Consider the following 13,997-nt stretch of genomic DNA (forward strand, 5'->3'; position numbering starts at 1 on the left):
TCTGTTAAACCCACCCATTGGCCGTGTTTATACGGGATACAAAATGCACCTCAGCCACGGGGTAAAACTTTCACAGCTCATTTGTGACTTTCACCTTTCTGAGAGTTACTTGCCTACCTCGATTTGTGGGAGGATGTTCAGATCTTATCTAAAACCCTGGCAAGTCTCCTTTTCCTTTAGGATTTAGTATTTGGAGTACTGAAAAGAGTAAAAGAGGTACTGTTCTTGCCATTTTGTACATTGGTGCCAAAATTGGTATGTACCTTCAGACTATGTAAATAAGGGCATTTATACCATAGACATTCATTTGGTTGTGGTGATGCCAGAAGTGAAAGAAAGGGGTTTGATTCCCTCTGCAGGAACTTTGCAGAGACGTAGACAGCATGCATGATTTCCTCACCATTCCTTACCAACGCACCAAGGGACATTTGCTACTACACTGTCAGGGGAGGTTCGGACTTGACATGAGGAAACATTTCTTTATTGAGAGGTGGTCAAACCCTGGAAGAGGCTTCCTGGAGAGGTGGTCGATGCCCCAAGCCTGTCAGTGTTTAAGTGGCATTTGGACAATGCCCTTAATACCATGCTTGAACTTTCGGTCAGCCCTGAAGTGGTCAGGCAGTTGGACTAGATGGTCGTTGTAGGTTCCTTCCAGCTGAACTATTCTATTCTATTCTAGTCTAGTCTAGTCCAAAATTTCTGGTGATACCCATGAACACAGTTTGCTACAGGCTGTGTTACATCTTCATATTCCTGAAAGTTGGATCTTTTGCAATGTTATGGAGCAGGGACTTGCAGAGTTCAGGTTGTCACATAGGGCTAGGTTTAATGTAGGAGCTGGCTGGGCATAGAGGAGAGCATAATATGCATTCAGTGGATTAAAAAGCATACCTGGGCAGACAAAAAATTGTAATTAGTTACTAAACCCTCAGCTTATATAACACTGAATGGCCAAGAAGTAGCTGTCTTTGGACTCTCTCCTTGAGGTGTCTCATTGGAGACAACAGTGAATTTTGTATAAACACACAGATTTTCTTAACACTCCTAGGAGACCGGTTCTCCCCAAGTTTAGAACATTTCTTGAGTGTCTATAATGAAACACAGTTTTGGTTCTCCTGCTCCTTTGTCCTGCAGATCTTCCTGATAATTACAGCAGAAAACCGCCTTTGTTGGCAAAGGTGGCAAAAGGGAGAAAGAAGAAACCCTCCTGGATGTGCTCCCTTGATTTAACAGCAGAATACTGAATTAGGAACGCCCATATCCCTAGCTTTCCTGTGTCATCTCCCAGTAAAAATGCCCAATGAAATAGTTCCCTTACCTCACTGGTGAATTTTTTAGCTAAATCAGTAAATCAACTTTACTGACCATAAAAGGCTTTCGTCTTTCCTGTTGTCCTTCTCCTAGGATTCTCTTTATCTTGCCTGCATAGTAGTTGAAGGCAAAAGTTGCAGCAGCCCTGCAGGGGGCTGAGGTGGGAGGAGAGATGGCAGAAGGTCTGTCTTCAGGATGTCCCCACAGGCCACTAACCACAGCTGGTTTGGCGAGGGAACACATTAATTGCTTGTCCATGGCGTGCCAGGGGCGCTTAGTGCTTGTGTGAGTGTCTGGAGAGGGGTAAGAAGTACTTCTGCCTGGACTAAGCTGTGTCCCAGACACTATTTTCACCCTGGTGCCTCTGGAAAGCCACACCATCCCCTTGCAAGGCAAGGACGGCTGGGAGAAACAGCAATGTCTCCGTCTTCATCCTCAACCACACTCACCTGCATTGTCTTGTAGTGCTGAGGCAAAACTGGCCTCCTCCAGCACCAGTGCTGTCCCGTGAACCAGGCATGCTTCACTGCTGGACCTTCCTCTGTGCGAAGGTGGTGGGCAGCCATGGCTGGGTCCTTTTTCAGAAGCAGCGGCGGCAGCAGCAGCACGGCAGGGGACTGCCGTCAGCTCAGGGGCAGATGTGAAATCTGAGCAGCCTGTATGGGTTTTCCCCCTTCCAGTTTCCTGTTTGCTTTCCCCGCCACCTTTTTCTCTCCCTCCGGTACTAAGTGCCAGCTGACCACCCAAATCCCATTTGCAGATGTGGCTGCTCAGCTGACTGTGTTCCTAATTTTTATCAGGGCAAATTGTTTCCCAACAGGTGTTCATGAGTAAAAACAGTGCTATTCACTCAGTGACTGTAGCGGTGACATTAAAGAAAATGACATTTCAATGGCTTTTTTGAAGGGACGTGCCTTTTGAGTGAATAGAAATGTTTATATCTATCTGCTTTGAAATGCTTGAAAAGAAAAAGAAAAGGATATCAGTGTTTTGCCTTGTCTTGTTCTGTTTTCTGATCAGAGTGGAAGTGCTGCATAACAAGAGCGTTGCTATAACAACTTTTAGTAGTTTGAAATACTCAGGATGACTATATAGTATTTTTGTCAGTAAGCAACATTAGCAATAATTTCCTTCTTATTGCAACGGGGCAAAAACTATTGCAAATCAGTATATTTCTAGGGAAGTCAGTGGAACCAGCTAAAATTTTGACTATAGTGTACAATAACTCTTGTGTGCTGTGGTGATGCATCCCCTGGCTTCAAGCTCACGTGAAATGTCCGTCATGCTCAATTAACTGAGGGCAGACTCCTCAGTAAATGTTTTTCTCCTGTTCAGATTATCCATGAGTTTCAAGCTTTTGACATTGTCTGGACTGTTAGTTCAAGTGATCATCCACAAAATAATTGGGTTTTGATGGGCTCTCTTGTTGACCTCACCCAGTGGATGCATGGCACATCTTAGGATCAGTTTAAAGGGCAGAACTTGTGGCAGTATTTGGTACTCCTGTGGTTTCTTGACTCATGGATGAATGGTTTAAACTGTGCCAAAGCCAGCACGTTTGTTCACCTGCCTTTCTGTATATGTGCCTCCACTTCCAAACCAGTCTCTCATGCATTAGCTATGCCTGCTTATAGGAGCATCCATCACTGCTAATACTAAATAATAGCTTCTGGTGTAGTACCTCAAGCTATTAATCTAATAGGGGTTGCGTGGAGTGTAGTAGGCTGCTTTTGTGTTACGCATGGGGGGGGCAAGAGGGATGGGGAAATGAACAATTCTTGTTCCTTCATATAAGCGTTGTACAAGTTGCATTGTTCTCAAACTTGTTAGTTCGTCTCCCGTAAATGTGTTTGCAGATGTCCCCAAATCCTGCCCCACTTTGACACAATATCCTAAGGTGCATCAGATCCAACCTACAGGGTTTTACCAAAAACTTAGAAGCAGATTACAAGCTTTACGCTCCCTTCTGCTTAGCAGAACTCTTTGAAAATACAGACATCAGTTAAAGGTGTGTGCAACTCAGGAAGGGTATAGGGTGGTATGAGGTTGGCAGCCCTTAACTGCGGTGCTGCAAGCAGAACCTGAAGACTAGCGCTGGGTGACATCTTCCTGGCAGTCTACGCTCATTTTTCATTTGCAGTTGTCTACTAAGCAGCAGCTCTGGCGTTCATTCTTTCATCTGTGATTACCATTATATCTTAAGCAAAACCAAGGCATAATGTTGACGTAGGGTAGGTGTTTATACCAAGCAGCTAGAGGGAGTCGTCCTCTCTCAAGAACCAAAAGAAAGTTGTATCAAAGAAAGGATAAGAGGAAATACTGGGTGGATGCTGTCCTAGCCAAACCTGAGGTTTGCACAGCTGCTCTTCTGTAAGATGCTGGGTTGCACGTCCTGCTGGCCAGAGCGAACAGAGCGGCTAATGCACTGTTAGCCTCCTGGCTAAATCAGTGTCTGCACGACACAGAGTCTCTCTGCATGTTGCTACTTGTGTAACTATTCTAGTCTACACTGGCATTGTCCAAATACCTATTCTCTGCTTTCATTGCCTTGATGATAGCCATGATCTTAAAAAATAATTATTTATTTTCCCTAAATTAAAAAAAAAAAAAGGAAATCCATGCCTTAGCAGCATCAAGGTTAGAAACTTGTAATACTTACATCACTCTATGCATGAAACTCCTGAGAATCATAACCTACTGAAGCCCACAAAAAGCCTGTGAGGTAAGTATTCTCATTTTTATTTCCATTTTACACATGGAGAAACTGGGGTGAATGTTATAGTCCTGGTCAAGACAAGTCTCACAAGAAATCAGTGAGAAATCTGGTAACAGAACTCTAGAGTCCTGAGAGAGAGTCTTCTCCCCATCACTTTGAGTCACTAAAGCCTGAAGAAATTAAATGTCATGGAACCCCTTTATCAACTCCTGTATGAGGATGACAAACAGCACTGTCAGTGTTCTGGATAAACCCCCTTAAGCCTATTAGCCAAGTCATCTCTGCTGGCAACAGCTCCAGTAAAATTCCAGTTAACAATAAACATTCCCCCATGCTGAGCAATGGAAAATCCAATAACAATTTGGCTGAATCCGTGCTGAGTACAGAAAATGGAATTAATCTGAAAAGTGAATGTGCCTTAAAGAACAGTTACTCACCTGGATATTTTTTAAGCTTTTAATGAATGTCAGTCTAGTCTAGTTGAGAACAGGAAAGATTATGACTATGCAGAAATCTGGATGTGTATTTCTAAAGTTTATGAAATCCATAGTTTTTTTTGTTTCCCAAGACATTTTAGAGTACAATTAATCACTCAAGGAGTTTAACAAGATGAGAGTGTGACTGTTCTAGCATTTGATGTTAGCTAGCTCACACAGGGGAATCTTTTTTGCTTCCTAGGATTCATGCTGAGAGCAATGACTTTTTTTTTTAAGTGCTTATCATGCTAATTATTGACTTATTACTTCATTATTTTGCAAATAATAACTAAGCATAAGATGAATACATTTTGGTCATAGTCATGTTTAATTTTTTTATTCTATTTATTGTTGTGGTTTAACCCGGAAGGCAGCTAAACACCGCCCAGCCATTCGCTCACTCCCCCGGCCCAGTGGGATGGGGGAGACAATTGGAAAAAAAAAAGTAAAATTCGTGGGTTGAGATAAAGACAGTTTAATAGGACAGAAAAGGAAGGGAAAATAGTAATAATAATGATGATGACAAAACAATATACAAAATAAGTGAGGCACAATGCAATTGCTCGCCACCTGCTGACCGATGCCCAGCCAGTTCCTGAGCAGCGGTCACTGCCCCCCCGGCCAACTCCCCCCAGTTTATGTACTGAGCATGACATCACATGGTATGGAATGTCCCTTTGGCCAGTTGGGGTCAGCTGTCCTGGCTGTGCCCCCTCCCAGCTTCTCACTGGCAGGGCATGAGAAGCTGAAAAGTCCTTGACTAGTGTAAGCACTGCTCAGCAACAACGAAAACATTGGTGTGTTATCAACATTATTCTCATCCTAAATCCAAAACACAGCACTGTACCAGCTACTAGGAAGAAAATTAACTCTATCCCAGCCGAAACCAGGACACCTATGTAAAGATGTAAGAAAGCAAGACATAGATTCAAATAAACAGAGTCAAGAAGTTGAAAATAGTCAGATTCATATGTAGCCCACTTGTAACTTTCACAATGGCCTGTAGTTTACTGGAAAATCATACAAAACCGCTCAGATCCACCTATTCCTGAATTCTGGGAAACATGATCTCAGTCTGGATTTATTGCCTTAAAATTACATTGTTCAATGATATTTTGAAAACAGTGAGGTGTTTAGCTATCTACATGTAGATAGGTAAGTATAAAGTTGCTTCTTCATTTAGACGTTTGGCACTTTCATCTTCTGTCTAAACTGTTGTTTCCTAACCTTGAGAACATTCCTTGGGATTCATCTGTGTTGGTGTAGTCTTCTGGGATGTCCGAATAAGGGCATGATTTCAAGATCAAGTATTCCAAAGTGCTTAATTGCCCAAATTTCAATTTTGGAGAGGTCTGTGTTTCATTCTAGAGTTTTACATCTATATTTATGATTTATATTGTCACTTTTTTTTTTCCTGAACCTTTTCCTAACCCTCTGTAACTACCCATTAACCCAAAAGAGTCCTGGCTCTCAGGCTGAGAAACCGTCCTTCGCGCAGACGGGCTGTGCCGAGTGGGATGGATGCAGCTTCTGAGGAATTAATGTCTTGTCCACCAGCAAGCGAATGCTAGGCATGGTAACCATCATTGTTCTTCCTTTGTCACTGCCAGCCATCAACCCTCAGCTGCGTCACCTCAGGAGGCCCACTAACAGCTCAGGAGACTATTTCCCAGCCTTCCACAAGAAATCAGAGGAACATCCAGTGAGATGTAAGCTGCTTGACCAGAGGGGAAGGATGAAGAAGATCCAACATATTTCCCAGAGCTGGAATAGGAAATAGCAGAAGAGATAAAGAGGCATCTTCTGGAATGACGCTTCTCATAGGTGGACGGAGGACTTTGTGTAACCATTGCACAGGCCATACTGCATTGTCGAGCAGCTGCAATTCCAGATAAAAGCAAGTGTATGATTTAGCTAAACAATATAATGGACACTTTGTTAGAAATGTTCTGGATATTGCAATTAGTTAGAAATGTTCTTATTATTGCAGCATATGCCCACTTAGTACTAAAATGTTGGGCTGTCACCTTAAAGAAGTAACTGTATACCACTATCTCCTGTCAAATTAAGGAAGCTAATGCTTTCCTAGATTGTTGGGCTCCTTATGGTGTTCTCAATGTGACCTTCCGCCTACCACAGGTAAGACAACAACTCCTGTTTCAGACAGCATGGGAAAGTTTTTTCTTGCCTAGCTGTACCGAGAATAAATGTCCTCCTATCATAGTGTGATAGGTATTCAGGGGGATGAAGGTAGGAGGCTGGAGTACAGTCCTCTCGCTTCACTCATTGGAAAAAGAAGACATAGCACAGCATTAAAGTTGTTCTTTGCATGAACTCTGATGAATGTTAAACAACGCTGATTGTCTTGTGGCATTAATTTAGTTGAGTTTGATCCCATGTGTTCTTTTGGTGCACAGTGTCCCATGGGCCTGAGTTTCACAGCTGAACACACCCCCTCTGAAAAAGTTCCTCTTGCCCCCAGATTTTGCACTGTGAGAAACAGTGGCAAATAAGTCTCTGCCCTCTTTCTCCAGGCCCCTGGTGATTTACGTACCACCTCAGCTCTTCCTTTCCAGGGCAGTGAATTCTGTCCTGATTGTACTCTCCTCATAAGCAAACCTGCTCTACTTTTTATCTTCCTTGCTGCTCTTCTTTATATCTTTTTTTCTTTTTAATCTCTTTTTGAAAGGAGGGGATGAGCACTGCATACAGTACTCAAAATGCAAGTATAGCAGAAATTTATAAAATAATTACACTTTCTGTTTCATCTTCCACGCCTTTCTGAATAGTTTTTAAAGTTGTACTTTCCTTTTTGAACCTCCTTGAGCACTGAGTAGTAGTTTCTATAGAATTATTTGTAATAAATCCTAATTAATTTATAGCCCAAACGCACATATGGGGTTGGGCAGTTGGGGTTGCCTCTCCCTATATGCATTGCTTTGCACTTACCAACAACTGAATTGGTGGTTTTGCCAATTACACTGAAGTAAGCTGCTGCTGCTTCCTTTTTTTTTTTTTAACCTTACATCCTTCATTTCTGTTCCCTGCTTGCTTTCTTCTTCCATCAATGCCTTTTCCAAATCACATCTTCTGGATAAGCATGTTGAATAGCAGAGAGGATAATCATACATTACTATGAATGCTGACCATTTCATCCCACTCTTTTTTTTGTCTCTTTCCCCCATTGTCAACCAGTTATTTACCCATCTTAAGATCATATGTTACAATCTTCTTTCAATCCATGACAGCTCCGTAACTTTGACAGCCTTTGGAGCAGGACCTTTTTAAAATGGAGAACTGCAAACCATTATTGGCTCCTCCAGGGAAGTCTCAAAGATTTGTGAGGCAAAACTTCTTCTATAAAAACTAGGCTGACCCCTCACTGTTATAAGTATCCCTGCTACGTACCAATTCTATTATTTGTATTTTCTAAAAGTTCACTCACTGTGAATTCGCAGTCTGTTATACGCTACAGGTCTGTAGCTATGTCCAACACCAAAGCTGCACCAGCCGGTGCATGTAGCACTGCTATGTGACAGTCACGTTAAAATCATGGCTGGTTGTTGCATGAAGAGCCGGAGTGTTTCTCCAGTGTTACGGATGCCCCTCGCTCCCTTAGAGAGGATCACTGCAATTCTGGGTGCACTCGCCCTGAGGTCTGACACCTTTCCACAGTGTCTCCACTGCCCGAGTGCTCTGCTGTCACCTCGTTCCAGTTATTTTCATCTGTTTTACCCCATGCTTCATGTTTGTGGCGTTGACCTTAACCACCATTGTGACTCCAGCAGCCCGGCTGGGTCACTGCTTAAACCAAAGGCAAAGAGGAATGCACTTTAAAACCTCCTGCTTATGAAAAGTGATTTATCTCTAGGAATTCCCCAAGAACTGTATTTTGCTCGTAGAATACCCTGAAATGTTTTACACAAATAGGCTGTATAGAAATGCAAAATTATACTATCCTTCCAAACACATTTTCTGTCTGTGTCATTTTTTTCCCTTTAGGACACCTTTGGTTAACACTTTACGTAGCAGAGTCCCACCTGACTGTTCTCTGGCCAAGTGGACAGCACTGGGTCACTTGCAGAAGTTAAAAGAGGAACCTCTTTTTTTTGCCTTTCATTATTACCGACAGTTTATTGGGGTTATTGGTTTTGTGTCACTAGCATCTCACAAAGGGAGTGATTTTTGTCTTTGCTCTCCTGGTCCACACTCTCTCCTTTTCCATGAAGCAGAGATAAGTTGCCATCTTGAATTTGCTGCTGTGTAGTCAAGGCACAGGGAAATGAAATGACCTACCTGAGGTGTCATGGGGAGCGTATATGGCTCCTACAAATTTAATGTAGTTCTGACCACATTCCTCTTTGCTCTGACTTTTCTCCAGCCAAGTCGGTGCTGTGCCAAGTTGCTGTCTATTAGAGTCCCCTCTAGAAAGTGTCTGTTCACCCAAGTGGTTTAGAGGGTTTTATTTTTTATTTTTCCTGGAGCTAGGGAAGGTGAAGAATGCTAGCAGATACTCATTGGTATTGGAAAGAGATCTCAGGATGTCTATTCCCTCTTCCAAATCCTTGGGCTTTTGGCCTAAATGAAATACTGCAAAGTGGGGGAGAGAGGATGTTTGTGCAGACTGCTCCTTGTAAATATCGTGTGCTTCACAAAAATAATTCCTAAGCAAAACTAGTTGTGCTGATGGCATCCAGCCTGATGCGCAGAGCGGTGTAATGGAGTGGATGGGCTCATCCTCTCAGTCCAACCCTGACATCTAGTGTACACCAAAGGGAAATTTTCCAAGTGTGAAGTTCAAAAACGAGTTCTGTGTTATTTGGGGGAGGTCTGGCTTTGCAATGCACTCAACCTTTTTCTGCGTTGATGATTTCTGAGATAACCACTTGCTGCCAGCATAGAAATAATGCTGAGTAATCTGTCCCTCCTGGAAAGTTTTATGATCTCAGACTTATGATGCCATTTAGACTTGTTATGAATTACTCATTGCAACTATCAACACTTGCAAATTTAGCCTTTTTTCTGTTTAGTCCATTTGTGAACTGAGTCTTTGCTCTAATCACTGGATTGCTTTGCTACAGCAAGAAAGTTTGGTGCTCTGTTTTTTGAGAGGGAGTTTTTGTTTACTTTTTTAGAAAAGGTTAAAGTCTGAATTAGAAATCTGAATGTTAAAATACACAGTGAGTGAGGCATAGAGAGACTCTTGAGTATTCATTCCTTATATTTTGTGTATTTCTATGTCTACACAAACAGGGATTGGAAAGGAAGATTGGCTCCAACGTCCTCAAGGGCAATTGCAGCAGCCAGAGCAGAGATGGAGGAGGAAGGGGAGGAGGAGGGAGGAGGAGGTGTGGCTCAGCAGCTTAAATGGGCCTTTCCAATTCTTTAGGTCACGAGGTAGACAGTTGGGTTCGTAAAGCAAATTTTGTTCTGGACTGGCCAATTTCCCACCTCCTTTCTCCTTCTTGTTGACATCTGTTGTTCACTTCTGTTGCTCAGGTATCTAGCCAGCATGAGTCCTTCTGGCCAATCCCTCGCTATCCTTTTGCATGTACTCCTCCCTTTACCCCAAACTTTTCTCCGGGTCTCTTCACAGACCTGCTAAGCATCACCAAGCAGCTCCCTTGATATGGATCCTGGGCTATAGTTACAGAATCGCTGAGGCTGGATGGCACCTCTGGAGTTGGCCAGTCCAAATAAGGTCCACTGCAGCAGGTTACTCAGGGCTGTGTCCAGTTTGGTTTTGAAAATCTCCAAGGATGGAGACTCCACAACCTCTCTGGGCTATCTGTGCCAGTGCTCAGTAGTAAAAACATGTTTTCTTATTTGTAAGTGGTGTTTCATGTGTTTCAGTTTGTGCCCACTGCCTCTTGTCCTGTCAGTGGGTACCACTGGGAAGAGCCTGGCTCCCTGTTCTTTACTCCCTCTCATCAGACATTTCTATATATTGATAAGATCCCTTTAAGCTTTCTCTTCTCCAGGCTAAACAGAATACAGAAAAACAAACATGGGATAAGTATAACTTTGTCTCAGATTCTAAAACCACCCGGGGGCCTAAAAACTACTTTGAAGGTTGGAAAAGACTTGACAGCTTGGAAAAATCCAAAACTCATGGCAACGTGTCTCACAATTATAAATACATGGCTTGCATTTTACAGGATCATTGTACCTGTAAGAATAAGCACAAATGGTCCATCAAAAGCAGTTCTTTTATTTCTGGAATGTGCTTTCTAATTTTGCTGCTGCTTGTCTGTCTGTCCAGTCCGTGTCTTTTCAGGATTCTTCAGAACGTTGGGTATAAGGATGGGTTAAGCTTCCCTTCACAGCTCCCGGGTCTGACAGACTGACATGGGTTCCTCCCGCAGGACCAGGAGCCAGTATCATGGAGTAGAAACTGGCTTTTAATGTTCACTCTTTCTATTTGTAGAACTACATTTCCAGAATACTGGTATTTCTGTTTGCACCACCTCCCTCTAAGAGGCCCATGGCTTTTTTTGGAATGTAAGGAACAGAATAATATGTGTTTATGAACTTATCTAAATAGAAGTGAGAAGCCAAAATTTCTAACGTGCTTCACTGACGTGCACTGACGAAAGTTGATTTTCGCTTGTAGATGCAATTGCTGGGCAGTTTCTCTGCATACAAGAATACTGTAAGGTCATGCGTACAAAATGTAATCTCAAAAGGTAGGATTGGCATTGGACATGCAGGAAGATAATCCGTTATGATATCCAAACACATCTATTAGTTTAAGACATCAAAGCATTATACAGTTATCAATTTATTAATCAGTAAGACAAAATTTCAACCAGACAAAATGTCAGTGTAAGTGTTGCTAAACTCAATGCATGCAAATGCTGCTTTATCTGTGAATATAGTGTGAGTTAGTGATAGCATCATGAATGTTGCTTTGGATTTGTTCCTGCTGTGGTTTAACTGGGCAAATCGCTTAGTCTATGGACCTCATGTTTAGCACTACAAAAATGCTCATTACATCCCCTTCAGATGAATGATGGGCATTCTGCAATCCTTAGTTGAAAGTTGCTAAAGCGCAAGGCTAGTAAATCCCTTTGTCCCAATTCTATTGTAAATGGAGACCTGTTCCTTAGTTTCTAAGTGGAGGTTAATTGAGAATTTGCTCCAAAAATATTAGCCATTAACAACCTCCCGACTGCAGTCAGTCTTTTATTCACTGACTGAAGCACTTCATTCCCTCCGAAGCCTCGGACTGGTTGTTCTGCCCAGTGCAGACTTCTGGGGTGAGATGCAGTTCCAGCTAAATATCTGAATGCAAGACAGCTACTAAGGCCTTAAAGCAGTCAATACCTACGTGCAGATAACGTAAGCTGCTTCAATCTGGAGCATCCCAGTCCTAATAGTGCTATGGAAAGGCTTAGTCTGTTTCTGTGCTTTCCGTTTCCTTCCATTTTTGCTGTAATGGCCACGGGGGACCTTTGGGGACAGTGGGTGCAAAAGCATTTCTGCCCCAGAACACACCAACTCCAGCCAATTGCCTAGGAGAGCAATTTGTGCAGTTTTAGCACTATCTGGTCTTCAAGGGAGAGTGCAGAGCCTGAAGGACAATAAACCACATTCACGCCATTGTACAGTCCACACACGATTCTGCAACACCTAAAGGCTTTGTTTTGGTGGAAAAGGCAGTGTTTATCTGATTTGAAAAAAATCCTGTCTTATTCCCAAATAAAGTAACATTTAACACTTTCACTGAGTGCAATGAGGCAGGTGAAAGCTTTGAGAAACGATTCATCACACTGCTTCCCAGGAACATTGCAAAAACTCCTATTTACTTAATTGATCAAGTGAAAAATTACTTTTTAGTTGCTCATGTTGCTCCTGGTTGGAAAAACAGTAAATGCTGAATTACCAAGCTATGAATATGCAATTTTAAATGAACTGCAGCAAATGATGTATGTTGTGGCATTTTTATGGCTGGCCTGCAAGTTGATCTATACAGGGACGGTAAATTAGGCTGCTGTGCCATCAGAGATGTCACTGGGACCGTAACTCCTCTTTGGTGAATAACGTATAGTGCTAAGCTTAAAGGGTGCTCTTTTTTTTTCATATTAAGCTGTGTCAGCATTCCCCAGGCTTGGAAACAAATCCTCTTCAGAGCAGTGAAGTCAGTCACATCCTATTTGTGCTCCTGCCTTGTGTTGGTAAGGGCCTTCATGTCTAAACATGTACATTTTCACAGCTAATCCATTGCTGATGTTCATTTGAATCTTTTCAAGACTCCACGCTCTCACTCTTGCTGTATTGTGCACTGAAAATATCCACCAACTTCACTGGTAAAGCTAGACTCGAATCACACGTATTTTTCGTCAGGTACTTGCTGTGACATACTTACTGTGTATCTTACATGAATGTTGTTATATGAACTATTGAGTGATTATATTTTCAATATTATCTTGTCTCACTGATAGATTAACAAGATAAAAAAAAGTACACCTTTTAGGTATCAGGCATCCCATTAATAATATAGCTGGCCTCTTGTACACTTTAATACGTGATTATTTATTATAAGCTTGTTGATTACATCTTGAAGCTGAATATCTGCGAATGGACTGCGTTCTCATGAAAGATGCTGGGTCAGTCACTGTGGCAAATGAAGTCCAAACTAGTGTGCTCCTCAGCTGTCTGCCTAAGGATGTTAAAAAGATAACTGAATTCAGCTTGCCAGGCTAGATAATCTTTAACCGCCGGCAGCACTGCTCCATCTAGCGCACAGAGCTATTAAGGTAAGCACAAAACTACCCAGTTCTACCTATTTTGTATAATATTCTACAAGTACCCGTCTCTGTTTGTACAAGTGCTGAAGGCTGTAGCTGGCTGTGAAAACAATTCTTGATTGAATCAATGAGGTAAACTATTAAAAAAAAAAGCGTGGTGCTGTTCCACCTTGCAGTATGTGTATGCCATTGAGTAACGCTATTCTTTTTACACTCCCCCCGTGATTTTTAATCTTTACAGCCCCTCCTAACTGACAACCCAGGACTCAGTTTAAAAAGCAGGTGTCAAAAGAAAAAATATGGAGTAAAAGGATCAACTATTCAACTAGTTTTTCTTTCAGCAACCCAGGAATAAAACCTTTGAAAGAAAAAAGAAATCAATAGTCTACCCTGGTGTAACAGGCAGGCGCTGCACTTCCCGTACGTTTCTCTTCTGAGAGCTCTGCCCTCCGTCCTGTTTGATGTGTCAAACAGCCCTTAGCTGTAAGTTTGATGTGTTTGACAGCCCTTAGCTGTAAGTTTTCATACTACAGTAAATCTACCTTTTTCTCCTCACAAATACAAGTCATGAGCAGATACAGGCAGAGGACGTGTTTGCTTTGCATTTCAGGGACTCTAGAGTTGATTCCTTCCCTCCCACTCTCTCCATCTATCCCATCAGCTCTGCACATGGGAATTTGCACTGTGGTCAATGTTATTCCCACAGAGGACAGCTGGATGAATGAGGTGAAACATCAGCAGAAA

At 42.3% G+C, this 13,997-nt stretch overlaps 1 protein-coding gene across 1 annotated transcript in view; it reads left to right on the plus strand.

Moving 5' to 3' along the window:
• Window positions 1-6,283, plus strand: part of LOC103915132 (calcium/calmodulin-dependent 3',5'-cyclic nucleotide phosphodiesterase 1C-like) — a 53,329-nt gene extending 47,046 nt beyond the window's left edge. The window contains exon 9 of the mRNA XM_009321897.1: window positions 6,114-6,283. Within this exon, the coding sequence (XP_009320172.1) occupies window positions 6,114-6,283 (170 nt within the window). The remainder of the gene's footprint in view (window positions 1-6,113) is intronic.
• Window positions 6,284-13,997: the final 7,714 nt, after the last annotated feature.

Source organism: Pygoscelis adeliae, unplaced genomic scaffold (assembly GCF_000699105.1).
Source record: "Pygoscelis adeliae isolate BGI_AS28 unplaced genomic scaffold, ASM69910v1 Scaffold194, whole genome shotgun sequence".
NCBI lineage: Eukaryota > Metazoa > Chordata > Aves > Sphenisciformes > Spheniscidae > Pygoscelis > Pygoscelis adeliae.